General features: G+C 49.8%; 2 protein-coding genes and 1 long non-coding RNA gene across 7 annotated transcripts in view; 2 read left to right on the forward strand and 1 right to left on the reverse strand.

Moving 5' to 3' along the window:
- The window catches only part of LSS (lanosterol synthase), a 43,274-nt gene extending 26,189 nt beyond the window's left edge, over nucleotides 1-17,085 (forward strand). For 2 of the 4 annotated variants that reach the window (XM_019434688.2, XM_053902933.1), the window contains 5 exons: nucleotides 222-287; nucleotides 816-896; nucleotides 1,434-1,604; nucleotides 2,588-2,666; nucleotides 3,230-6,009. In XM_019434688.2, coding sequence (XP_019290233.2) covers nucleotides 222-287; nucleotides 816-896; nucleotides 1,434-1,604; nucleotides 2,588-2,666; nucleotides 3,230-3,361 — 529 coding nt within the window. In that variant the 3' untranslated portion in view covers nucleotides 3,362-6,009. Of the gene's footprint in view, nucleotides 1-221; nucleotides 288-815; nucleotides 897-1,433; nucleotides 1,605-2,587; nucleotides 2,667-3,229; nucleotides 6,010-7,016; nucleotides 8,081-16,974 lie in introns of those variants that run through there. The other 2 variants (XM_019434691.2, XM_019434690.2) reach the window with 2 other exon arrangements.
- LOC109258105 (uncharacterized) lies at nucleotides 8,582-12,893 on the reverse strand. Its single transcript, XR_002076191.2, has 4 exons — nucleotides 12,798-12,893; nucleotides 11,861-12,076; nucleotides 9,762-10,005; nucleotides 8,582-8,879 (listed from the first exon to the last, which is right to left on the reverse strand). It is a non-coding gene; the product is annotated as an uncharacterized LOC109258105 (long non-coding RNA).
- On the forward strand, nucleotides 12,056-26,696 carry SPATC1L (spermatogenesis and centriole associated 1 like). Of its 2 annotated transcripts, XM_053902935.1 has the most exons (5): nucleotides 12,056-12,292; nucleotides 16,975-17,114; nucleotides 17,205-17,325; nucleotides 25,849-26,000; nucleotides 26,133-26,696. In XM_053902935.1, the coding sequence occupies exons 1-5, from the start codon at nucleotides 12,091-12,093 to the stop codon at nucleotides 26,457-26,459; spliced, it is 942 nt and encodes a 313-aa protein (XP_053758910.1). In that variant the 5' UTR covers nucleotides 12,056-12,090; the 3' UTR covers nucleotides 26,460-26,696. The 2 variants fall into 2 exon arrangements, with proteins under 2 accessions (XP_053758910.1, XP_053758909.1); XM_053902934.1 differs by having other exon boundaries at nucleotides 16,975-17,325.
- The last annotated feature ends 436 nt before the right edge of the window (nucleotides 26,697-27,132 follow it).

The raw sequence follows: 27,132 nt of genomic DNA on the forward strand, positions 1-27,132 counted from the left end.
ATTTTACTTCCCTCCTGCATTTCTTTTCACTGTCAGTTTGCTTCTCCCTCCTCTGCCCTCTCATCCCTTCTTCTCTGACCTTTGCATTTCTTCTCTCAACTGTTGGCTTATTTTTACCTATTTTTGTAAGGGAGACCTTGCTCATTCTTCTGAGGCCGTGGGACGGGTGAACTCAGGGCGGGTGGATTGCTCTGTTGGTTAGCCATCCTTCTGTGTTCCAGGGAGACGCTTGAGCAGGGCCTGGAGTTCTGTCGGCAGAAGCAGCGGGCTGACGGCTCCTGGGAAGGGTAAGTGAGCTCCCGGTTGTGCGCGTGGGATGGGAGGGCTCTGCTCTTCTGTGCTCCTGTGATGCTCAGTCGTGTGCTCCGGGAGTGAGCTGCCAGCAACAGATTTCTGGTGGGCCTTGTTCAGTTTTGAACACTTGGCCTCACCCTGGCGGTGCTTGCTCAGCTCACTGTTAAAGCGGTTTGGCCAAGTGTGTTGGAAGGGCTCGGTGGCCTGGTGCCTGGTTTGTTGTGTCTGTGATTACTCCTTCCTCTGGGTGTGCATCAGTTCTTACACTGCTTTGTGGCGGCAGCAGCTGGAGCCATCTTGTGAGGGCTGGGGGTGGCAGGTGTGTTTTTCTTGGCCTGACAGCCTGGGGGCACTAGTCAGTTGCTTGCTGAAGGCTATGTGGATGGGTTTCTTGCAAATCACCCCAGCTTCCTTGATTCCGTGATGGAGGGTGTTCCCAAAGTCCGGCAGAATTCCTGTTGTTTTACACACCCTTCTGAATGAGACTGCAAGGCTGAGGTCCTCCTCTGTCTCCCCTCCAGCTCCTGGGGAGTTTGCTTCACCTACGGCACCTGGTTTGGGCTGGAAGCTTTCGCCTGCATGGGGCAGACTTACAGCAGCGGGTGAGTATGGGCATTTGTCCCTGCTGGAGTGAGGCTCTTTTCAGCAGGACATTCTGTTGGGGGTGTCTTTTCCTTTGAAATATTTTGTATTTTTCTAAGCTCATGAGCCAACAGCACCCTTTCTAGTAAAGACACTGCTCTGGGAAGTTTCTGACTTGTGTGTGGAGGGGCACCTTGGGCTTGCGTGGCCCCCACGCCCAGTGGGATACCCTCTGGGCTGGGCTGAGAGAAGGGAGGCGGCTCAGATCTGAGCTGTCTCCAGCCACCTCACCCAGCTCTGTTTTGTGGTGTTTCGGGATGGTCATACCTGTGCGGCATCTGCAGCCAGAGAGCTTTTCAGTTTATCTTCCCAGCCTACCTAGGAGGCAGGTGTCTCTGTGCCCTTCACTTCACATAGTGGGTGGGACTGGGGTGCAGACTGCCTCCCTCCCCCCCACCATTCTCCTCCCCTTACCCCTGGGGAGGCCTGGCCAGTGGGCCATCGGGCCTGGGACCTCCCTGGAGTGACAGCATCTCCTGTCTTGCTGGTCTCTACAGGGCTGTGTGTGCGGCGGTCTCCCAGGCCTGTGACTTCCTGCTATCCCAGCAGATGGTGGATGGGGGCTGGGGGGAAGACTTTGAGTCCTGCGAGCAGCGGCGTTACATACAGAGTGCCACGTCCCAGATCCACAACACATCCTGGGCCTTGATGGGGCTCATGGCCGTCAGGTGGGGGCTGCGAGACCCATCCCCAAGTAGTGGGGTTGGGAGGAGTGGGGTGTGGGTGGCTGATCTGTGAGCAGGCGTGGGAGGAGGTGAGGCCTGCAGGACGAGGGCATATATTTGGCCAAACACGGGGCTTCCTGCAGAGAGGCTTGCCTTTTAGAAGACCACCCAAAGTGACAAGGGAGACAAGAGGCCTGTGTCAACAGCGTAGGGTGAGGCAAGTCCCTGCAGTTGCTGTCTTTGGGCCCTCCTGCCTCCGTGTGTGTGTGTAAGCACAGACACATGCACGTGTGTGCACGTGTGCATATGTGCACACAGACATGCGTAGTGTCCCAGCCTGTGCGGTCTTGTTGGTTTTGAGGCCGTTTGGGGAATCTTCCTAAAACTCCCTCAAAATTAGGCCAGGTCAGTGTGAGCAGGAGCAGCAGTCTGTGGGGGGGACCTCTAGGGAAGGGGGCTCAGGGACCAACCCCCAATCTGCCTACCACAGCCAAGCTCAGTCCTGCACCCTCAGTCCTGGGGTGTCATCCCTTTCCACGATGAGTGAAGATTAGCACATGTGGCGTGTGCGGCCCTCAGAGGGTCCTGAGGACCAGTGGGCCGGACAGCCATGAGGTTTCACCTCATTCTGTCCAAAAGAGCAGCGTCTTGTGGCAGGGCCCTGGGGCAGGTCTGGGGCAGGCGGGGCCATCAGCCAGCCACATGTGTGGGGCTGCCCACCTGGCCTGCTCACCTCCACATTGGCTGCCTTTTGCATTTTTCTGGGATTCTGGGTAGAAAACGTGCAGTGGTAGCCTGCAGCGTGCTAACTCTCGTGGTGGGTTCTGGTTCCTTGTGTGTGTCAGCGCCAGTTCAGTCACCACGCAGGATTTCCCATCTGCCTCGTGCCAGTAGCGCAAGGGTGCGGGTGCAGGTTGGGCTGTAGCCAGAGGCGCTTCCCCCAGAGAGTGGTGGCAGGTGCACTCAGTGCCTCCTCTTCCCCCCAGGCATCCCTGCATAGAGGCCCTGGAGAAGGGAGTCCGGTGTCTGCTTAGAAAACAGCTCCCCAATGGCGACTGGCCCCAGGTATGCTGAGGAGGTCTGAAGAGCTCGAGGCCCACCACCGACCTCGATTTGCACGAATGTTTTCACAGCCCTACGCTGTCCCTGTGTCCCTGGTGACCTCCTCGCGGGCGGGGTCTCAGCTTTGGGGATTTGAGATTAGTGAACACCGCTGATGAGAGCCTGTGGTGGAAGCAGGTCTACAATGAAGCCCTGGCTCGGAGGCAGGGCTGGTGGTACTGGGGCAGAGGACGCTGGATAGCCTCAGGCTCTGCCTCAGCATGGAGTGCAGGAGCACCTTCACCTGTCTCCTCTGATGTGGGGTCACGAGGTCACACGAGGCTGACCCCCTCCCTTGGATGAGTCCAGGGTTGACAGCTGTGAGGGGCTGGTAACTCAGGCCAGAGGGTTTGCTGCAGGGCGAGGGGTCCAGAGCTAGGGTGGTAGCAGGGGGATGGCCTGCAGAGGTTCCCTCGGAAACCCCCCCACCTCTGGGAGCCTGACAGCTCTCTGGCTAGGGTCTCTGTTCAGGGAGCCCCTTAGCCACCTGCTAGAGCCTTTGTGTTTATTTCTCTGTGTTCTTTCAGGAGAACATCCCTGGCGTCTTCAACAAGTCGTGTGTCATCAACTACACCAGCTACAGGAACATCTTCCCCATCTGGGCCCTTGGCCGCTTCTCCCACCTGTACCCTGAGAGTGCCCTTGCTGGCCGCCCTTGAGGGTGCCTGGCAGGCAGGTGGGTGGTGGGCACCGTCATCTGGGAGGGCGGGGCAGGAAGGGGGCATCATCCCGGTGAGCTGCAGGATCCCCTGCCCAGGGGTCCAGTGCCCCTCACAAACCCCTTCCCCGGGGTGGGACCAGGCCTGGGGCAGGGGTGGGGCCGGTGGCTTTAGGCACTTGATTTTCAGGGTAGGTTTAGTTCTTAGAAGAGCTCGTGGAGCTCAGGTGAGGAAAGGAACAAGATGAGCCATGACCCTGGCACAGTGTGTTCTGCAGCACCTAGCCAGGGTGTGCGGCCTCGCTTTGGGGCTGGGAGGGCTTTCTCCACCAGTACTTCAGTTCTTGGGAGAGGGGAGTGCGGCCTCACCTCTTCCTGCCCGGTGCCGCCCAGGAGCCAGCCCGACTGGGCTTGCTGCTAGGCTGGCTCTTCCTGTTTCTTCTGTCTGTGGGGCTGAGGGACGTGATCTGTTCACCGTGGCGGCCCCGGGCTCGGCAAGGGACAGGGACCAGACTCACCGAGTGTCTGTGGCTGTGCGGAGGGGAGTCAGATGTGGCTGCTGGCCGTGCCCTACACCCTAGGCTCACCCACGCTGCATTGTGGTCACCAGTTGTGGGCGCCAGTATCCCTCTCTCCCGAGTTTGTAGCCTGCAGTGTCTCGTGCTGACAGGCTCAGGCAGGAGACTAAGTGTGACGAGGGACAAGTGCTCGTGAGTGGTTTAGTGGTTACCACCATGGGGCACCACGTGTGCCAGGCACAGCGGAGAAGTCAGCGCTGCTGGCTGGACGGGCCTGATGCTGTAGGGTGCCTTCTTGGCCGCCGCCAATGCTCGTGTCCTGGTTTGTGCTCTGAGAGGAAGTGAGGGCTGGAATTCCAGGGTGGTGCCTCTTAGGAGCTAAACCTTTCAATTCCCTTCTGGCTCTATGTCTGGTTTGGTGTGCATGGATTTGGGGCCCAGGATGGAAAAACCTGGGCTCTGGATTTGCCTTTGACCTATGAGGACAAGTGGGTCATGTGCTCAGGGCTTCCCTAGGAGTGTGGCTGTGAGGAGTCACCAAGGGCTTTGATGAGAATAAAATCCAGGCCTGGTGTTGCCCCTAGGGCCCTGCTCTGGTTGGCCACCCTAGTGCCTCTCTGCCTGTTCTTCTGTGCTACCTCCTGGATTGGTAGCCGCCCCTGACTGTGCTCCCTTGGCAGACCGTCCTCCCTCAGACAGCCAGATGTCTGAGTGTTCCTCTGCTCCTGCCATTCTCTGCCCAGATCCCTACAGGGCCATTGCTGAGACTTTGTACCATATGGCCTTGACCCTGCAGCTCTCTTGGCCTTGAGTGCCATCCCTGACTCTGCTTGGGGCTTGCCTGCTTTGGGCTTGAGCTGTTCCTTCACTAACTTCTCTTGCCCCAGGGTGGTGCTTCTGCTATGAGCCCTGCAGGGCTGGGTTTTGTGTACACGTAGATGGCCCCGTCGGCTCTACTGGCTGCCACACTGTGTGGCACGTAGTGGGTGTTCAGTGGATACCTGTTGACATCAGCACTTCTCCTCAGACATTTTTAAACTCGGGTTTATTTTGGCTGAAGGAACTGTTGGGATCCCTTTGAAATCATCGGGTTTGCTCTTGCACTTCTTTTCGTGGCCCCTGTTCTCCCCAGCTGGGGTAATAGCAACATAGGTGGTGATTGACCACAGTCTGCTCCTGGAAGTGGCTGCTGCCCCTGGTAGGCTCCCAGCCATGGCCAGATCATAGGGTTAATGAAACCTAAGAAATGAAAATCTACTTTTATACTGCAAATGTTGTCACTTCTGTGGGCAGCTACCTTAATAAATTGACATGTAATTCCCTTAGAAGCATGTCACACTTGTGTTTTGTCTCATCTTGGGAAGAGTCACAGATCTGGGGTTTTCAGAGACTCACTTGGATACCATGTTGGACACTGGGCCACCACCTCATCAGTTTCAGGGGATAAGAGTAACTGCTTAAAGATGAGCAGGTGCATGTTGTTTTGAATGGAAATTATGTGCTTCAGCCTAATTAAAAATCAAGTTCTCAACAAAACAGAACAGAAATAGACAGAATGGACTCATGAATATAGAACAAACTGGTGCTTGCCAGAGGGGAGAGGATGGGGGATGAGTGAAATAGGAGAAGGGGCATAAGAACACAAACTTCCAGTTATAAAATATGTAAGTCAAATGATAGAAAGTACAGCATGAAGCATATAGCTGATGATACGGCAGTCACATTGGGTGGTGACTGCACTTACTTTGGGGGTACTGAGCATGTACACAGTTGAATCAGTGTGGTGCACCTGAAACTAACACAACCTTGCGTGTCAGTTGTACTTGAGATTAAAAAAGAATCAGGCTCTCTTTCCTGGGCAAATCATCAAAGATGCTTGAATTCAAATTATTTTTGGTTATTGGGAGCAGATTCTGAGTATTTACTGGGAAGTTTTTGCTGGAGCCATATGAGATTTTCTGCATTCACCAGATGTAAACTTTAAACCTTTCCTTTGAGGAATTCTCTAACTATAGATCCTTAACTCACAGTGGAAATTCAACTCTAAGAAAATACTTTTCCTTACTGAACCTAATCAATATGCTACATATATTTAAATTTTATTTAGGCAATAAAATGTTATAAAAAGTAATGCTATTTACTGTTGCTTCTTTATCCTTTTCTTACCTCAGCAGTTATGCTAATTATAGGTTAATTGGTCAGCTTGATTTATCTTTGTCTCCATCTGCAATATAAATTTTTATTCACGATTCACTTTGTTTAAAAAGGAATTGAGGGTAGAAACAGAGGAAAGTCGATAGGACATGAGGCATGGGTCGGGGTCAGATTGGTTTGTTCTTATGACCTCAGTTTTGGTGCTTAGCTTTCTAGGAGGTGGCTGGAGCTTACACACAACAGCCCCAGTAGTTGGGGAGATGCTGGTCTCACCGGTTGTGGATGGATGGGTCACAGCTAGGGCATCTGCTCGCGGTGGGATCCCACCATAGTCACCCACATAGGTGGCAATGGAAGGAGGCTGAGGATGCTGCTCTGGAGAGCACCGGGCCACTCTGTGGTGTGAACTTCGTGCCTGGCGTTTTCACCTGGGATTTTGGGTGCTGTCTCAAAGACTCCCTGTCATCACTCAGGAGGATATAAGGGTGATATGGATAACTTAAGGTTACCTGTTTTCTTCAGTGAAAGTGATTCACCCATTAGTTTCTCCATGATGACTACTGGTGGGTGATTTCCAACCTTCCTCTGGGGACAGTGATGGCCCAGGGAGTGTCTGAAACCCATGCTTGAGACAAGTGGAGAACAGCTAGTTTGCATGGCTTCAGGTGGCCTCAGATACCTTCCCCACAACCAGGCCTTTTGTGGGAATGAGACGCAGTGGGCTGGAGACCCTGTGTCTTTGATGCTCTCTCTGGTTCTTGGGAGGGGGTAGAGAAGTGGGGACTATTCTTGGACCATCCAGGAACAGGTGAGCACTGAAACAGCCCATGGTGGCCAGAATACTTAAAAAAAAAAAAAAAAAAAAAAAGCCAGTGACCTGTTGGATGATCTTGTGGTCCAACATGCATATGATTGGAGTCTCACAGAATGGGGTGGGAGGGAGGCAGAAAAACATCTGAGTAATCATGGCTGAAATTTTTCCAGATATGGAATATATAAACCCATAGATCTGTGATGCTCAGCAGACACAGAACAATCACACAGATGAAACATGCCAAAACCAAAACCTCCTCCAGAGCACATCATGAGTTGATGAAAACCAGTGATGAATAAAGGCTTAAAAGCAATCAAAAACAGACACGTTATATACAGGTGAACAAAGGGAAGGACAGCTGACTTCTCATCAGGTAAAATGCAAACCAGAAGGCAGTGCTGCATGACATCTTTATAAAGTATTAAAAGGGAAAAACTGGTCAGCTTAAAATTCTCTATTCACAGAAAACGAAAGTGAAGGCAAAGTAGACCCTTTCCAGACAAACCAAAACTGAAGGAATACTCCAGCAGCCTTGCCCTACAAGAAACGTTGTTTGGGCCCAAGGATAGTGATAACCAGGTGGAAACTGATCTGCACCAAAGAATGAGGCCCAGAAATGTTACGTGTAGAAGGCTTTTTCCCCTTTGTTAAAAACAAGCATACAAACAAAACCTCTTTAAAATAGAATTAACTTTTCAAGGCAAAAACAAGAATGTGAACACGGACAAGAAATGTGCTGGAGGACAACAGCAGATGCTGCCGAGAGGGCTCCCCTTGTGTGTCAAGTGCTGCGTCCCCAAGTGACAGTATTTACCAGGACACAGATTGTTGTAAGTAAAAGGAACCTATTGTAAACCCAGAGTAAACCACTAAAAAAAAGAAAGGGGGTATAGCTAGAAAACTGATAAAGGGGACAAAATAATCCCAAAGGAGACAGGAAGAAAGAACAGACAGGACGATAGAAAATGTGATAAACCTAACTCTTGTGGACTGGATTGTGTCTCCCAACATTCATTTGGAAGAAAAGGACCTAAATTTGGATATGGGGCCTTTCAGAAGATAATAAGGTTAAATGAAGTCACAAGGTGGCTCTGATCTGATAGGACTGGTGTCCTAAGAAGAGATGAGGGGACACACAAGAACGACCACGTGAGGACAGAACTCTGCCCACACCTGATTCTCAGGTTTTGTGCTTTCAGAACTGTAAGAAAATAAATTTCTGTTGTTAAAGCCACCCAGTCTGCTGTTATGTAGCCCTAGAAAACTGCCGCACCAACCATTTAAGTAATTTAAAAAAAAAAAATTTTTTTAATGTTTTTATTTATTTTTGAGACAATGCAAGAGACAGAGTGCAAGCGGCCGAGGGGCAGACAGAGGGAGACACAGAATCTGGAGCGGGCTCCAGGCTCCGAGCTGTCAGCCCAGAGCCCGACGTGGGGCTTGAACTCACAAACTGTGAGATCATGACCTGAGCCGAAGTCAGACGCTTAACCGACTGAGCCACTCAGGCTCCCCAACCATTTAAGTAATTTTACTAATTGAAGGGCCAAGTGCTCTAGTTAAAAGCAGAAACTGTCACATTGAATGAAAAAGCATGACTCGTGTGTTGTCCGTGAGAAATTTTAAATGCAAAAATACAGGATAAAAGGACTAGTTTAGAAAACTATATGAAAAAACAATCATAAGGAAAAGTACTATATTAATATAAGGTAGGTTTCAGGAAAAGGAATGGTACTAGAAGCAAAGAGTCATTTAATAACAGTAATGCATTATGCCCTAATAACAGAGCTTCAGAATATGAAAAACAAAAATGGGCAGAGGGAGAGGGAATTCGATAAAGTGGGAGATTTCAACATTGTCTCAGCAGGAACAATCTTGAGTAGACAAAATCTTGAGCCAACTTGAAGTGATGGACATTTATGGAACACTTCACCTAACATTCTTTTTCAAGAGCTTATGAACCATCATTCACTAATACCACATGCAGGGTGAGGAAATTTGAAAGGATTGAAGCCATACAGTGTATTCTCCAACTGTAATGGAATGAAATTAAAAATCAGTGACAAAAAGAATACTTGGCAGGGGAGCTACCATTGCACTCCGAATGTGCTGACCCCTGCGATTTCCCCAAATGTAGGAAACTTGACTGCATAATTTGTGATGGGGGAAAAAAAGAGAAAATCCCAAATATCTGGAAATTAAGCAATATACTTCTAAATAACCAATGATCAATAAATGAAAGTACAAGGGAAATAAAATATTTCAAGCTAAGTGAAAAAAATGACATCAAAATTTGTGGGATGTATCTAAAGCAGTGGTCATAGAAATGGTTACAGGCTGAAATATTAACACTATATAAGGTTTCAAATCTGTGATTTAAATGTCCACCTTAAGAATTTTAAAACCAGGGGCACCTGGGTGGCTCAGTCGGTTAAGCGTCCGACTTTGGCTCAGGTCATGATCTCACAGTTCATGGGTTTGAGCCCTGCGTCAGACTCTGTCTTGACAGCTCAGAGCCTGGAGCATGCTTCAAGATTCTGTGTTTCCCTCTCTCTCTTCCCCTCCCCTGCTCATGCTCTCTCTCTCCCTCGCTCTCTCTCTCTCTCTCTCTCTGCCCCTCCCTGACACACTCTGTCTCTCTCTCTCTCTCAAAAATAAACATTAAAAAAATTTAAAAAAAATCTTAAAACCAGAGTAAGTAGAAGGAAGGAAATACCAGATAAAAGAGCACAAGTCAAATGCTGTAGGAAACATAACAGAGGAGATCAGTGAAGTTGATGCTCGGAGAAACTTAACAAGCCTCTGGTCTGATCCAGAAAGAAAGGACACCTACAGCAGGCATTAAAAAGGTGCATTGCCACAGGTCCCGCAGACACCAGGCAGTGTCCAGCCTGGTTACCCCCAGGCCTACTGACCTGGCGTGGTCAGCTCCAGCTCACCGTGCTGCTGCCTCTCTGCATCCCACTGCTCGCGCTGCCTGGCTTGCTGATCCTCATGTCCTGCACACACCTGCTGGCGCTGCTGGCTCCACGTTCACATTAGGTTTTCTGCTGTGGCCATGCGGTCTGTCCTCAGAGGCATGAGACCACAGAGTACAATAAGGGAATGTCGTGGGGTGCTCAGTGCCAGTGTTCCACAGCGCAGGCACGGAAAAATCCCCTGAAAGACACAGTTATTATATAGGTGTTCCTGAGAAGAAGTGGGAAATTTAAATCACCCTGTATCTATTTTAGAAATTAATTTGAAATTTAAAACTTTCCTAGAAGAAAGCTCTAGTCTCAGATGGCTTCCTGGTGAATTTTGTCAATCATTTAAGACAGAAATAACAATCTAACACAAATACCCAGACATTAGAGGAGGAGAGAACATTTTGCGACTCCTTTGAGAGGGTGTGACCTTGATAGAAAACCAGACCAAGACATTACTGGAAAAGGAAATACAGATCAATTTCCCCACACAAATACAGAAAATATTTAACAGACTACTAGCAAGTTGAACCCAGTGATAAAAGAACGATGCATCATGATCAGAAACTTGGCAGAGGGTGATGGTCCTGTGGCTGGAGGGGATATGATTTCCATAGGGTTTTCTAGGGGTCATAAGAAATGGCATTTTAAATGCCATGGTGTAAGGGGGGATGCTTTCATGTCCCAGGGCCTTGCTCTTAGGGGTTTCGAGGGGAGACATCCATCCTCCTTCCTGGGAGCTCCTGCACACCCTTGCTTAGTGGGCACTACCCATGTCCCCGCTGTCCTTGTCTGATGTGAGAGGCTGTGGGTCCAGACACTGGGCCTGTTTCAGGTTGCATGAGGTACGTTTGGGACTTAGAAATCCTCTTCCCCAGGGGTGCCTGGGTTAAGCATCCGGCTTTGGCTCATGATCTCATGGTTTGTGAGTTTGAGCCCTGCATCACACTCTGTGCTGACAGTTCAGAGCCTGGAGCCTGCTTTGGATTCTGCGTCTCCCTCTCTCTCTCTCTGCCCTTCTGCTACTCACGCTCTCTTTCTCTCAAAAATAAATAAGCATTTAAAAAAATTAAAGAAGAAAAAAAAAATCTTTTCCACAAAACCCGACTCAAGGCTTTCTCTCCTTGAAGGAACCTTATGCTAACTTGGCAGTCTGGGGAAAATAATGGCTTTGTTCTACCTGTACCCTGAGTGCCCTTGATGTGGCATGGGGAACCCTGGGTGTTGGGGCTGAAGGATGGAGGATATGCTGGTTCCTTGTTTGGACTCTATCCCTTCCCAAGAGGATCAGGACATGACTGACCTCTCTGGTGCCTCAACGGCTGCCAAGAAGCACGACCAAGAACTCCAGAGCCAGGAAACAGTGCTGAGTGCATTTATTGCCCTCAGTAGTTAATTGGAAGAGCGGGTGTTGGGGTGGCTTTGTGGTGGTCCCACTACCCGAGGACCGAAATCTGCACCCTGGCAGGACTCCACAAGCACAGGTCTGTGTGTGATTGGTCCGGACAGCCCTTGTGCCCGGTCGGGGGGAGTCTTCAGTTAGGTCCAGTAACAGTCAGTGTTCCGGTGGCTCAGGGCTCACAGTCCAGCCCTTCTTACGAGGGAAGTGTGGTCAGCAGGCTGCCTCCAACTGCCAGCCCCTTCAGATCAGAGCCCTCCTGGAGTCCACGGGGCTTGTGGGCTGTTGGGGGCACCCAAGCTCCCCTCCCTCTGCCCCACTGCCCCTTTTTCTTAAAGTGTGTGTCCCAGGTGCACACCCTAATACGCGTCTGCACACCAGACACCGGCCTCGGTTCTGGGGGGTCCCGCTTACCCCCCAGAATGGGGAGCCACTCATGGGCAGAGACACCATGAGTCAGGCGGAGTAAAGGCAGAATCCCCCTGAGGTCTGCACATGCCACACGGTGTGGATGGCCCGATGCTCCCCTCAGCCCAGTGCTCTGGCTGTTGCTAGAAGGTGCCGGAACATTCCTCTCTTGAGCTGGCTGCCCTCCCCTCGAGACCCGTCCTCATTCCTCCTGTCCGTTCCCTGTGTTCTCGGCACTCACTCTTGGTGGGAGGTGTTGCTCTGTGGGCACCGGCCCAGGGGAGGTCTGTGGGTGCGGCGGGTGGGACGGGCGACGGCCGGGGTGGCACTGGCTCTTTAAGGGCGACATCACAAGGCTGCGGAAGGCCAGGCAGTGGTGGAACTCCAGGGCTGTTTCTGGAGCGTCTACGGCACCGGATTTCCACCTCCATGGGGCCGCAGGCCCATACGTGAGCACCTAAAGACGTGGCCATGGCCGAGGGGAGTGAGCTGATGAACAGGCTCATGAGTGAGAATGCAGACCTGAAGAAGCAGGTGCGCCTCATGAAGGAGAACCAGATGCTGAAGCGTCTGCTCAGCGAGAGCTGCCAGGAGCGCTTGGGCCTTGGGAGCCGGGACCTGCTCTTCCCCAAGGCACCCGCCTACCCGGAGGACAGCTCCCCCGGGAGCGCAGGTGAGGCTACAGGCAGGACAGCAGGGCCCAGCTGGCTGCTGGGGTCCAGGAGCCGTGGTGAGGCCGCTGTGCCCCGGCAGGGGCCTGGTTCGGTGATGCCGGTGGTCTCGGGCCCCTTCCCATCCCTCAGGTCTGAGTAAACCAAGACCCAGTTCCCCATTCTCCTGTGTGTCCTCAGGTAAGGCCCTCTGGGCCACGAAGCCTCATCTAGAAAATGGGGTGGGGGTTAGCCCCCCACCTCACTAGCTGCTACTCACCAGCCCCCTGCACAGAGCTCATGGATGCAAAGCTCCTTGGGCAAACATGTCCTTGGGGTCCTTCAGCCTCAAGGAGGACCTTGAAGAGGGAGCTTGGACAAGCAGAGGGTGGGGGTGGAGGATGGCAGAAAGAGGACAATGACGCCCCAAGGGGCAGCTGGAGAAAACCCTATCCCCACCAGTTCTGAATTCCCACCAGAGGCCAAGGCACATACTTGTCACCAGAAACTTGCTGAAGAGGGACTGACCTCCCAGGACTTGTCACCTGTGTGACATCCCACAGAGGGTCAGTGCTGCCTTCTTGGGCCACCAGGGATGCATTGTGCAGTGGCTGCAAAAGGCACTTGTCACCAAGCCTCATAGCTGCTGTGATTACTGCCAAGAATCAAACCCAGTGTGACTTCATTGTCCTTTGTCCTGAGAACTGGGTCAGGCTGGGGCCACCTCTGAGGGCTCAGAGCCACCCCTGTGTCAGTACTGGCAGGAATGCTGGGGCCCTCCCTCTCTCACCTTCGGACTCACAAGGGTCGGGCTGCTCCTGGAGAGACCCTGGTCAGGGCCTAGGTCAGGGCAGAGTCTCTGGGACCACAACCAGCACCCCTGCCTGTGGGTCACCCCTAGCAATCCCAGACTTTTGCCAGACACCAGTCTTAGCAGGAGCTCCAGTCCCCTGGGCCAGCCCAACACCACCAAGCCTTCCACACGGAGGCCTGGAGCCCTTGCTGCAGGGCGTGGGCCAACGTCAGCATGGCTGACCATCCTCAGGGAGGGGCCACCCCCATGCCCGGGGCTCTGGGACGCTGCCTTCGGCCTGGCTACAACCCTTAACCTTCTTTGGGGACTGGAGTTTGGAACGACTCTTAACACAGCAGCAGACATTTGTGAAGAGAAGGGAACTGCCACCAGCAATGGCTCATGTTTCCCATGGGCCCTTAACGTCTGCCTTCAACGCAGGGTGTGCTTTAAAAACCTGTTTTCTTCATTCAACAACAGGAGCTCCTGGCAAACTTATAAATACCCCAGGAGGATGTAACATACAAGGCCAAGCTCGTGCTCCTGGCCCTGCTCCCAAAGGAAGCCACTGTCAACATTTTCTTGGGTTTCTGTCTGAAATTTGTGGTGGATATTCATGTGCACATCAGGGGGTCTTCTGGGTTCCCTTAAACACGGTTGAACTGTTCTATACTTTGCCCCCTCCATCCACCTTACTTTTGTCACCTGGAGGTCCTCTTTTCTAGATCCAGGGCCTGCACTCCAGCGCTGGAGCGACTCTCGGGGTGGAGGGCAGGGGTTCCCCACAATAGCAGCCCGGCGCCAGGCCAGGCGGTGCCCTCCAGCCCCCTGCCACCTGCCATTGGGGTAACGGCCGGGAAATCCTTGGGTCAAAGGCCCTGTGCTGTTGAAATAGATGCTGCTGTGTCCTCTGCACCCTTCCAGTGCCCTCCTGACCCACAGGACCACGCACAGTGGCTAGGCTCGCACACCAGCCTCTTCCTCAGCTGCCTGTGTGCCCTGTGTGCTACGCTTGTTAGTTTGGTCTGTTTTCTGAGTCTACAACCGCACTGTGTGCAAATGATTTAAATGAGATCGACAGTGTGTGTACTTGTTAATTTTGCCTTTGTCTTTGCCCTTGGTATTCCCAGAACCCTGGCTCTGGTGGCAGTTGGGCCTGGGGGTGGAGGGGCATGCAGGCTAGGTGCTGGGAGGACCCTTCTAGTCCTTCTTTTTAAAGAACAAGAAAAATTGAGAAACAGCTTGTTTTGTTCAGTTTCCATGACCTTGTTTGGCCTTGGTAGGGTGCCCTCAGCTCCTGCCCTTGGCCTGCTCCATCGGGAGGCCCGGGCTCCTGTTGTCTGTCCTGGTGTTCGCTAGGATGGGTCTTTGCTCAGGATCTGGGGACTCTGTTCCTACCTGGATCTGGGCTTTGGTCTTCTTTCTGTGGGATTTCTGTTTGGGGATTTGATACCAGACTTGTGACCAGTTATAATCTCAATCAAGAAGCATCTTTTAATTTTTTTCAGTGTTCCAACCTTATTTATGTAATATAGGGATTAAGAATCATTTGGAGCCTGAAAGAATTTACCACTAGGCCCCCAGGCCTGCAGCCCTCAGAGCATAATTGTTTTATAACTTCTAGATTTTTCTTCTTTGCTTACTGGTCCATTTAGTTTTTCTACTTCTTACTGAGTCATTTAAAAATAATTTCCCGGGGTGCCTGGGTGGCTTGGTTGGTTAAGCGTCCGACTTCGGCTCAGGTCATGATCTCACGGTCCATGAGTTCGAGTCCCGCGTTGGGCTCTGTGCTGACAGCTCAGAGCCTGGAGCCTGTTTCAAATTCTGTGTCTCCCTCTCTCTCTGCTCCTCCCCTGTTCATGCTCTGTCTCTCTCTGTCTCAAAAATAAATAAAAAGGTCAAAAAAAAATTAAAAAAAAAATAAAAATAATTTCCCGCAAGAGTTCTCCTGTTACTGAAATCTTAGTGACGATGCAGTTGTGTATAATGGTTGCTTGTAACTCAGACCTCTTCCTGGTCTTTCTTATGTTGCTTTTCTCATTTCCAATTTTATTTCTTCATGTTTTCTGTTTCCCTAAGGTAGTTTTCCACAGTTTCGTGGTCTTGTAGACTTTCACAGAACTGTCTGCGGTGTATTTCGCGGTCGTGTTCATTGTTTTCTTAAGAGCTCCTCTTCATATCTTGATTTGAATGTTTAATTTCGAGATGATTTTTATTTATTTATTTATTTATTTATTTATTTTTTAATTTTTTAACGTTTATTTATTTTTGAGGCAGAGAGAGACAGAGCATGAACGGGGGAGGGTCAGAGAGAGAGAGGGAGACACAGAATCTGAAACAGGCTCCAGGCTCTGAGCTGTCAGCACAGAGCCCGACGCGGGGCTCGAACTCATGGACCGTGAGATCATGACCTGAGCCGAAGTCGGAGGCTTAACCGACTGAGCCACCCAGGCGCCCCGAGATGATTTTTAAAAAGTAATTGAAGCATTTAAATTACTAATTTCAGTCCAAATACAGTTTTAAACGTACTGATGTCTTAATATATAATGTTCTGATTTTCATTATTTCTCAATAATCATTGTTTTTTATTATTATTTCTTCCTCGATGTGATCGTTACTTGGGAGAATGCTTTTACTTCTGAGGAAATGCAATTTTCTCCTGGCCACATGGGCAACAGGAGGCAAGACACATCCTAATGGATGTCTTTTTTTGAACATTTTTTTCTGAGAAATCATTGCTGGAGATAGATCAGTTGGTTCCTGAGGAGGCACCTTTTAGGGTATAATTTTTCATGATAGCTCTTAAAACACACTATTTCTCAAGTATATATTTGCCTTATTGCCAGGAGAACAAGATTATAACATGAGGGTAAGAAAGGATTTTATAAATCAAAAAGAATCGATAAGTTAAAGTTGACTACATTATAATTTAAAACTTCTGCATGAGAGTCAGTATAAAAGAGATTCAGACCTAAGCAAGGCGCCCACGGGAAGACACAACACTTTTCATCAACAAGGAATTAGTATGCAGGAGACAAAAAAAGCTGCTACAAATAATTTTAAAGACTACCCCTCCCCCAAAAAAAACAAGCAGAGAAAAGGCAAAGAAAATTCACAGAAAGGAAACCTGAGGGGCCGATGAGCACATGAAATGATGTTCACTATCACTGGGGATTAGGGAAAAGCCATGTGTTGTTTTCTGCCCGGGGACCACTGATGTAGAATACAGAGGAGGTTAAACAGCACACACCTGAGCCCAGTGTAGACAGTATAAACAGCACACACCTTGCCCACTGTGAGCAAGGAGGCACATTAAGGAATGCTGATTATAGCTTTGCTTTTTCAAGGAAAACAGGAATCGTCCCCATGCTTATCAACAGGGCAGTGGATATGAAAATTGCTGTGTGTGTGTGTGTGTGTGTGTGTGTGTGTGTGTGTGTGCACGCTCTCGTGCACGCTCACATGCGTGCATGCATGCATGCCCATGTGTGCCAAGAAATGCTTAAATGTATCAGGTAAGCTACCCAATGATTCAATATGGATGAATTCCCAAAAAAAGATAATGCTGCAGCAAAAAGGTATTTTGCAGGATAAAACATGTATAGGATGATACCATTTATGTACATTTAAAAGCATAAGCAAATCCCTCTGTATTGTGTGTGGGTTCCCAGGTGGGTGGGAAGCGCACGGGGGCACGTGTGCTTGCCATGCCCATAAACTTGAGGCTGGTGGTTTCCTCAGGTGGGCTGGGCACCCACAGTGTCATATTCTCTAGAGGGAGGAGGAGGGCTCTGAAACACGGGGTGGGGTGTCACAGATTGAGGCTGGGTATGTGGATGTTGTTCTGTATTCTCTCCCTCCTTAGGGATGTCTCAGGAACACAGCCTGACCTGCCCTCCCTCCCCGTCCCAGGTGCAGACTTTGGAAGGTTCAGTGGCGTCCCTGATGCACCCTCCCAGCTGCAGACGTCCTCCCTGGAGGACCTGCTGTGCTCACATGCCCCCATCTCCAGTGAGGATGACGCCTCCCCTGGCTGTGCCACCTCCTCCCACGTGCCCTTCAAGGCTTTCCTCAGCCCCCCAGAGCTGCGTGCACCCCGAGGCACTGACAGGAAGCTGTCCCCGCTCCTGAACCCCTTGCAGGACCCGCTGGCAGACAAGACCCTGCTGGAGCCCAGGGAGATGGTCCGGCCCAAGAAAGTGTGCTTCTCAGAGAGCAGCCTGCCGTCTGGGGACAGGACGAGAAGGAGCTACTACCTTAACGGTATGGCCCAGGCAGGGGCGGGCACCAGGGTGCAGTAGTCTGGGTGACCAGCTGGGCACAGCTTCTCCATTTTCCTGCAGAGGGAGGAGAGTGTGGCTGGGAGGCCAGGGTCTGGGGCTGCTTCTGTGGACATTTTTTGCCTATTAAAAAAAATGGACTTGCTTATCTTATGATCGAGTTGTCAGAGTTCTACATATATTCTGGATACAAATCCTTTTCTGGGTGTATGTCTTGCAAATGTTGTCTCCCACTCTCTGGCCTTTCCAGTTGCATAAGTGTTCTTTAAAGAGCAAAACTGTTTAATTTGATAAAGTCCAGTTTATTGATTTTTTTTTTGTTTTATACAGTTCATGTTTTTTGTGTCCTATTTAAGAAATCTTTGTCAAACTCATGGTCACAAAGATTGTTTCCTATGTGTTCTTCTAGAATTTTTATGGCTTTAGGTTTTACAACCTAAAGCCAATAGGTTTCAATTTCAAGTCAATTTTTGTGCATGGTATGAGATTTGCATTTGTTGGCTTCTTCCAACACCAGTGTTTAGAAAAATTATTTTTTCTTCATTGAATTGCCTTGACCCTTTTGTCAAAAATCAACTGTTCATATATGTATAAGTTTATCTCTGGACACCGTCCCCCCGTCATGCTGTGTTATTTGTGTTGATTCCAGTACATATGGTCTTGATTACTGTAGCTTTAAATTTTTTTTTTTAACGTTTATTTATTTTTGAGACAGAGAGAGACAGAGCATGAATGGGGGAGGGTCAGAGAGAGGGAGACACAGAATCTGAAACAGGCTCCAGGCTCTGAGCTGTCAGCACAGAGCCCGACGTGGGGCTTGAACTCATGGACCGCAAGATCATGACCTGAGCCGAAGTCGGCCGCTTAACCGACTGAGCCACCCAGGTGCCCCGATTACTGTAGCTTTAAAGTAAGATCGTCATTCATATAATGTCTTGTTCTCCATTTTCAAAGTTGCCCTGGCTATTGTAGGTCCTTTGCATTTCTACATGAGTTTTAGAATCAACTTGTCCAACTTTGCAAAAAAGCTTGCAAGGAGTTTGATTGGGATTGCTCTGGATCTACAGATTGATTAGGTCAGTTTTCAGGGAAATTAACAATTTATTAATAATAACAATATTGAACCTTTGGGTCTGTAAATGCTGTGTGTCTCTCCATTTATGTAGTTCTTTAAACATTTCTTTCAACAGTGTTTATAGTCTTCTATGTATAGATCTTGCACATTTTGATAAATTAATTCTTAGTATTTTCACATTTTTGATACTATAGGAAATAGTATTGCCTTTATCATTATCAATTTCTGATTGCTCATTTCTAGTATATAGTAACACAGTTGATTTTTGTGTATTTACTCCTGTGATCCTTAATTTTATTTGTCGACTTGACTGGGCCATGAAAAGAACTACCCAGATAATTGGTCAAACATTCTGGGTGTTTCTGTGAGAGTGTTTCTGGATGAGTTGAACATTTAATAGACTGAGTAAGCACATTGCCCTCTCAGTGTAGGTGGGCTTCATCCCATCACTTCAAGGCCTGAATAGGACAAAAAGTTTGATCCTACCCCAAGGAAGAGAAAATTCCTCCTGCCTGGTTGCCTTTGGACCTGAAACATGCTTTGAACTGAAACATGTTCTTGAGTTTCAAGCCTGCAGTGCTCTGGACTGAAACCACACTATTGGTTCTCTTGGTTCTCAGACCTTTAAAGGCAGGCTATAACAACATTTTCAGTCTCCCTGGATCTCTAGCTTGCTAACTCACCTTGCAGATCTTGAGACTTGTTAGTCTCCATAATCATGTGGGCCAATTTCCTACACACACACACACACACACACACACACACACACACACACACACACCCTGTTGGTTCTGTTTCTATTTCTCTAGAGAACCCTGAAAAATAAAAATGTTGTATCTTGCAACCTTACTGAACTCACTTATTTTTTTAAATGTTTTTATTTATTATTTTTGAGGCAGAGTGTCAGGGAGCAGGGAGAAGAGGGAGGCAGACAGAGAATCTGTGCTGTCAGTGCAGAGCCCAATACTGGGCATGAATCATGAAATGTGAGATCATGACCTGAGTTGAAGTCAGAGGCTTAATCTATTGAGCCATCCAGGAGCCCCCTGAACTCATTTGTTCTAGTAGATTTCTTTAAGTTTATTTATTTTGAGAGAGACAGAGCTTACAAATTTGGGAGGGGCAGAGAGAGAGAAAGAGAGAGGGAGAGAGAGAGAGAGAGAGAGAGAGAGAGAGAGAGAGAAAATCCCAAGCAGGCTCCACACTGCCAGTGCAGAGCTTGATGCGGAGCCTGAACTCACAAGCCAGCAGATCATGACCTGTGCCAAAGTTGGACGCTAACTGACTGAGTCACCCAGGCACCACTGTTCTAGTAGCTTTTTGTAGATTCCTTAGGATATATGATTGTGTCATTAGCAAATAAAGACAAATTTATTTTTTCATTTCTAGTTTGTATTCCTTTTGTTTTTCTTATCTTATTGCATTGGCAAGAAATGGTGACAGTGGACTTTTTCTTTTTTATCTTTTCCTAATTTAGGAAGCATTCAGTCTGTTATTGTTAAGTATGATGTTAGCTCAGGTCTTTGTAGATGACTTTTATCAGGTTGAGGAAGTTCCCTTTAATTCCTAGTTTTTTTTTTATAATGAATGGATATTGGATTTTGTGAAATGCTTTTTCTGCATCTACTGAGATGAGCATTTGGTTTTTATTTGTAGTCTGTTTCAGCTAATATGGTTAATTACATTGATTGATTTTTGAATTGTAAACCAACCTCGCATTCCTGAGATAAACCTTACTTGGTCGTGACGTATTATACTTTTTTGTATTGTTGGATTTAATTTCCTAAATTTTGTTGAGAATTTTTGCTATCTATGATATTGGTCTATAGTTTTCTTTTCATGTCATTTTCTGGTTTTGGTACCAGGTTAATGTTGACTTCAGTGAATGAGGTGGAAAGTACTCCATTCTCTTTAATTATGTAGAGGAGTTTATGTAGAATTGGTATCATTTATTCCTTAGATGTTTGGTAAAAGTCACCACTGAATCCACCCAAGTCTTTAATTTTCTTTGTAGGAATATTTCCCCTGCCACAAGTTCAGTTTCCTTGTTGATATACAGCTATTCAAATGATCTATTTCTTCTTAGGGAGCTTTGGCAATTCACTCACGATAGTGAGCTTTTGTGTTTTTTAAGGAATTAGTCCATTTCATCTAAGCTGTCAAATTTATTAGCATAAAATTGTTTCTAGTATTCCATTATTATCCTTTTAACATCTGTAGGATCTGCGGTGAGACCATCTCTAATTTCTGATAGTGGTAATTTTTGTCCTCTTTCTCTTTTCCCCTAATATGTCTGGCTACAGGTTTATCAATATTGTTGACTTTTTTCTGTGAAGAATAGATTTTGGCTGAATCTTGGAAGGCCAAGGTTGGACTAGAAATGATTGCTAGAACATCTCAGGTATATATCACTTCTTCCATCCAATTTATGCTTTAAAGACAGAACAGGATGGTAAGAGAGACTGATTCCTGATTAGAGAAGTGTATGAATATAGAAGGGGAAATTTGCACTCTGAGCTTCATGGCCCTCATCTGCCCTGACAAACTGCTGTGCAGTCAATCTGGTTTTCAGCTCGAACTCTTGGGTACTTATGCAGCCTCGCAAAGTGATTAGGGAAGGAGAACACTAAAGACTACAGTGCACTGCGGCAATAAAGTAAAGAAGGCCTGAATAAGTGGAAAAACATCTCATGTTCGGGGACCAGAAGGCTTTACATCATTACGATGGCAGCACTCCCCAAGTTGACCTGCAGATTCAACGTGATTCCCATCACAATCCCAGCTGGCTTCCCTGCATAAATTGACAAACTCCTCCTGAAATTCAGGTGGAAATATAAGGGACCCAGAACAGGCAACACAATCTTGAGAAAGGAGAGCAAAATTGGAGGACTTACACTTCGCAATTCCAAAACTTACTGTAAAGCCACGGGAATCCAGGCAGTGTGGTGGTCAGAAGACAGATGTACAGAGATCAGCAAAGTAGAATTGAGGTTCCAGAAATAAGCCCAGGCATTTACAGGTTTAATGTGCAACATGGACACCACGGCTTGTGTCAGCAGAGAGAGACTTGTCTTTGCAACAAATGATGTTGGGACAAGTGGACAAACATGTACAAGAATGAGCTGGACCTCACACCACATGTGAAAATTAACTCAAAATGTATCAAAGACCTAAAAAAATCTAAAAGAGCTAAAGCCATATAACACTTAGAAGAAAACACAGAGAAAAATCTCATGACCTCGGATTTGGCAATAGATTTTCAGATGTGACACCAAAAGCATTAGCAACAAAAGGAAAAGTATATGTATTGGGTTGTATCAAAAGTAAAAATTTTTGTATTTATTGATTTTTTATTTTAGAAAGAGAGGAAGTCCATGAACAGGGGAGAGGGGCAGAGGGAGAATCTTTTTTTTTTTTTTTTTTTTTAATGTTTATTTATTTTTGAGAGAGGTAGTGAACGAGCAGGGGAGGAGCAGAGGGAGAGGGAGGGGGACAGAGGATCTGAAGCAGTCTCTGAGCTGTTAGCACAGAGCCCGACACGGGGCTCAAACTCATGAACCATGAGATCATGACCTAAGCTGAATTTGAATGCTCAACCAACTGAGCCACCCAGGCGCCCCAAAACTTTTGTATTTCAGAGGAACACATTTCAAGAAAGTGAACTGAGCCTACAGAGTGGGAGAAAATATTTGTCAATCAGATGATAAGGGGCTAGTATCCCGGATATATAAGAACTCTCTACAACTCCACAGTAAAAAGACAATCTAATTAAAAATGGGCAAAACACAATGAATATTTCCCCAAAGAAGACGTATAGATGACAAATAAGCACATGAAAAGGTGCTCCAAATCCTCAGTCATCAGCCAAATACTGATGAGACCACAATGAGAAACCACTTCACGTCTACTAGGACGGCTATAAAAAAATGAGGGACCGGCACAAGTGTTGGAGAGGATGTGGAGACAATCGGAACCCATGTACATTGTCGCTGTGGAAAGCAGTTTGGCATTTCATCAAAAATTACACATAGAATTACCAATGATTCCATTCCTGGGTATATGTATCTAAAAGAACTGAAAACATTTGTCCACACAAAATTAAAAAAAATTTTTTTTGATGTTTTTATTTATTTTTGAGACAGAGACAAAGCACCAACTGGGGAGGGGCAGAGAGAGAGGGAGACAGGAACTGAAGTGGGCTCTGCCTGACAGCAGAGAGCCCAATGTGGGGCTCGAACTCACAAGTGATGAGATAGATCATGACCTGAGCTGAAGTCAGACACTTGGCTGACTGAGCGCCCCCACACAAAAATTTTTATATGAATGTCGATAGCAACGTTGTCCATGAGAGCGCAAAGGCCTCTCAACGGACGAAGGGATAAACAGAATGTGGTCCATCCACGCAACGGGATTGGTTCTGCCCCAGATAGGAATGCTGTGCTGACACCTGCTGGAGTGTGGAGGCACCTCAGAAACAGCCGAGAGGAAGCCAGCCCAGCCCGAGGATCACCTGCTGCGTGGCTACACTTGCATGAAATGTCCAGAATAGATACATCCATAAGGACAGGAAGTAGTTTGGTAGCTGCGGGGCTGCGGGGAGAGCCCTGTGTGACTGACAGTGGGTACAGGGTATCGCTTTGGTGATGAAAATATTTTGGAATTTGATTGCGGTGATGGCTGTACAACTGTGAATATAGAAAAGCATCTGAACTGCGTACTTTGAGAGACTCAGTTTTATAGGATGTGAATTGTATCTGAATAAAAAACATTTTTAAATGATTGGGGAAGCATTGTGCCCCATATGCCTCAGTTCCTTTGTCTGTAAGTGGGGTCTGAGGCCCCTTTGGGATCATGGTGAGGATGAATGAAGTCCCAGAGGGACCAGGAAACGCTCCTGGGGAAAGAAAGCGGATGCCGCCCCCCAGGATGCCTCGGAGGGCTCCGAATCCCCATCAGGTGGTGCTCCTGGGAGGGGGCGTCTTGCCAGGAACCTCCCTCACCCGCTCACCTCCCGAGGTCCAGAGCTGTGTGGGGAGCCACTGCCCCTCTTGCCGCTCCAGCTGCTCGAGTGACACCAGATCACTTCCTGACACCCTCTGTGGCTCCGTTTCCCCGGCATTCCACCCCAGCATTTCTCCTGCGCCCTTGGAGCCCTGCACCGTCTCCGTTCATATCCGACTTTCCCCATCCGGTGATCCTTTGGCTCCAGGGCCCCACAGCTCCGAGGCCTTCCTCGCGGGGTCTGCTGGGGGACATGTGGCTCTGGGCCATCTGCATCCACACACTTGTGGCCCCTCCTTCTCCCCACCCCCGCCTGCAGAGCCACATGGACTGTGCCCCGTGCGCCTCGGTCATGGACTCCCCGCTCAGTGCCTGCAGGTGCGGCTGAGGGAGTGGAAGCACTGTCCCCTACCCCCTCGGCCTGTCCTCTCGGGCTGTCCAGCCTGTCCTGGAAGGAGCTGATAAGCCCGTGCTGACTGGCGGTTATGTGCTGGGAGGGGCTACCGTGTTCCTGCGGTGGGAGTGACCTGGCAGCTTTCTGGGACTAGCGGTTATGTGGACACAGTCACAGGAGGGGGCCAACTGTACGGGTCACAGGTGTGGCTGGTCCTGGGGCTCCGCAGCGCTCACGGCTCAGGTGGCCACACGGGAGGCTCCCCTGGGCTGGTGTGGGGTGTCCTGAGTGTTGGAGCCTGCTGGGTGGGCCTCGTGGGCTGCACCCGGTCAATGCCCTGGAGGGTCTGCATCGCGGTCAGGTTTGGAAAAGCCACAGGGGCTCTAGGAAAAGCTCTACAGATGGCTCTGTTATTAAGTGTCTCTCATAGGGATGAAAGAGCAGAGTGTGGAAGCGGCACGGGCCTGGGGGCCCCGGTCAGGTGGAGGGTCCCCAGCGCAGAGGCTCTGCCTGACTCTGACGCAGGCCCCCTCACTTTGGGTCTCTCCATGTCAGATTCATCCAACGGTAGTGACTGGCAGGGTGTTTTTCGGAGAGCACAGGGTTTTGAAGGCGTGGCCGCCTGTCTGCTGCTCAATGAACAGAGGCTGCTGTAGGAGGGCAGATTTGGAAGCAGGTGTTGGGGGGGAGGGTGGCTGCTGGGCCTGGAAACATCAGGAAGACAGTTAGACAGGACCTCCTGCCCACCCAGCAATCCTCTCCACAAACTTAGGGAAGAGTTTTATTATCAAGTAAACATTAAACCAGCCTGTGATGCAGAGGCTGCCAAGACAGCCAGGCGGACCGGACCCGTTACATGGGGCACACGTGTGTCGTCGAGTCACATGAGTTACACACGTGTCGTCGAGTCACATGGATCACACGTGTTGTCGAGTTACACAGGTCACGCGTGTTGCCGAGTCACATGGATCACGCGTGTTGTCGAGTCACACGGGGCACACACGTGTTGTAGAGTCACGAGTTACACACGTGTTGTCGAGTCACATGGATCACACATGTCGAGTCACATAGGTCACGCCTGTTGTCGAGTCACATGGGTCAGTGTGTTGCCGAGTCACATGGATCACGTGTGTTGAGTCACATGGATCACGCGTGTTGTCGAGTCACACGGGGCACACACGTGTTGTAGAGTCACATGGATCACACATGTCGAGTCACATAGGTCACGCCTGTTGTCGAGTCACATGGATCACATGTGTTGTCGAGTCACATGAGTTACACGTGTTGTCGAGTCACATGGGTCACGCATGTTGTCGAGTCACATGGATCACATGTGTTGTCGAGTCACATGGGTCAGTGTGTTGCCGAGTCACATGGATCACGTGTGTTGAGTCACATGGGCACACGTGTTGTTGAGTCACACGGGGCACACACGTGTTGAATCACATGGGTCACACACGTGTTGTTGAGTCAACCTGCACCCCGCCCTCAGGAGATGAGGGGACATGCCTACCTAGCCTCTCCCGACGCACCTGGTCAGAGGGCTGGGCCTTCTGGTAGGGCTTACTCTTGACCCAGGTGCCTGGCCAGAATCCCCTGGGGGAGGGGCAATACAAATAGTCCTGGGCTGTAAAACAAGCTCTTAAAGACATTTCTGTCCAGCTCAAAGGGACAGAGAGAGGACTCAGGATCACGGCTTTCTCAGGTTGCTCTAAGAGGGAAAAGAGAATAGGTCTCTCTCCTTTTCGGTGACACAAAAGTCAAGGTTTTCTTTTCCATTTGTATTTGCCCTCACAGTGGAGGGCAGGGGAAGCAGCAGTGGGGAGGAGCAGGCCATGCGCCTTCATCATGCTTGGGCCCCTTTGGGAAGCCCCGCCCAGGCCCCAGTGGCTTCACCCCAAACTTACAGCAGCTGCGTTTAGGTTGGTCCTTTTCTCAGAGTAGATCCTGGGGCACGGGCAGGAGGAAGGCGGGTGGCCCCTGACCGTCCGTGTCCTGGAGCCCCCAGCCTGGCTCACTGCCCCCGCTGCTCACAGAGATCCAGGGCTTCTCCAGCGCTGAGAAGGACGGGCGCATCGTCGGGGAGATCGCCTTCCAGCTGGACCGGCGCATCCTGGCCTATGTCTTCCCGGGAGTGACCAGGCTGTATGGCTTCACCGTGTCCAACATCCCTGAGAAGATCAAGCAGGTGTGCCTCTCCGCCCCAGGGTCCCCTCCCTGTCCTGGAGTCCCCTCCCTGCTGTGAGGACCCCTCCCTGCCCTGGGGCCCCCGTCGCCCCCACCCACGCCCACGCTGTGCCCCCCCCCCCACCCCCCCCAGACGTCCATCAAGTCCCTGGACGGGTCGGTGGACGAGAAGAAGCTTCGTGAGCTGACACACCGCTACCTGATGCTGACCGCGCGCCTGGAGAGGCTGGGTTACAACCGTGAGGTGCACCCGGTGTTCAGCGAGTTCCTCATCAACACCTACGGCATCCTGAAGCAGCGGCCCGACCTGCGCGCCGACCCGCTGCACAGCAGCCCGGCCGCGCTGCGCAAGCTGGTCATCGACGTGGTGCCCCCCAAGTTCCTGGGCGACGCGCTGCTGCTGCTCACCTGCCTGTGTGAGCTCTCCAAGGAGGACCGCAAGCCGCTCTTCGCCTGGTGAGCCCGCCCGCACCCGCCGTGCCTTGCCTGCAATAAACATGTTTGTTCCCAACCCGGGGGCCACGTGCCTCCTGCGTGTCCCCTCCGGCCCGGGGCAGGGGCCCAGTCTGCCGACAGGGCGCCCGGGGCCACAGGCGCCTCTCACCAACCGGGCCGCGCCCCGGGCACCCGGCCCGCCCGCCGCCCACCCCTGCGCGGCACTGTGGCACTTTATTAAAATCATCTGTTTTCCTGTGTACCTTTACCTTTGGCTCTTTGAAGGCGTGGAGGGCGTAGCAGGAGGTGCCTGCTGGTATTTGTGGAAAGAAGCCAGGACCGAGCCTCCAGGGCAGGGGGCTGTGGCTCTGGCCGGGCTCCCAGACCCTCCGGCCCTCAGGGCCTTCCCCATGACCCCATTACCATCCTCTGAGGTCTGTCTCCTCCCGTGAAAGGGCCAGTGGCTGGTTTCCCCAAACGGAGAGGCTGAGGCAAGGATCCGGATGCTGGGGGGACAGCAATAGAATCTGCAGAGCTCTGTGAAAAATGAAAACACAGGTCTCTTGTTCAAAAGTAGGAATTTCAAGAAGGTGACAGCAGCGTGTTGGATAGAGAATAAGGCCCATGCAGCTGTGAGGATTCCTGGGAGGCTATTTATTTGGGATGATTTGATGTACCCCACCCCCTGACCCCTGCTG

The sequence above is a fragment of the Panthera pardus genome, unplaced genomic scaffold, assembly GCF_024362965.1.
Source record: "Panthera pardus isolate Hobbes unplaced genomic scaffold, ASM2436296v1 HiC_scaffold_16, whole genome shotgun sequence".
Taxonomy (NCBI): Eukaryota; Metazoa; Chordata; class Mammalia; order Carnivora; family Felidae; genus Panthera; species Panthera pardus.

Excerpts from the sequence above, each read along its gene's own strand:
- SPATC1L (XM_053902934.1), top strand. The coding sequence starts at position 12,091 with ATGGCCGAGGGGAGTGAGCTGATGAACAGGCTCATGAGTGAGAATGCA. Across the intron at positions 12,293-16,974 it reads CAGCTCCCCCGGGAGCGCAG|GTGCAGACTTTGGAAGGTTC; the intron begins GTGAGGCTACAG and ends TCCCCGTCCCAG. Across the intron at positions 17,326-25,848 it reads AAGGAGCTACTACCTTAACG|AGATCCAGGGCTTCTCCAGC; the intron begins GTATGGCCCAGG and ends CGCTGCTCACAG.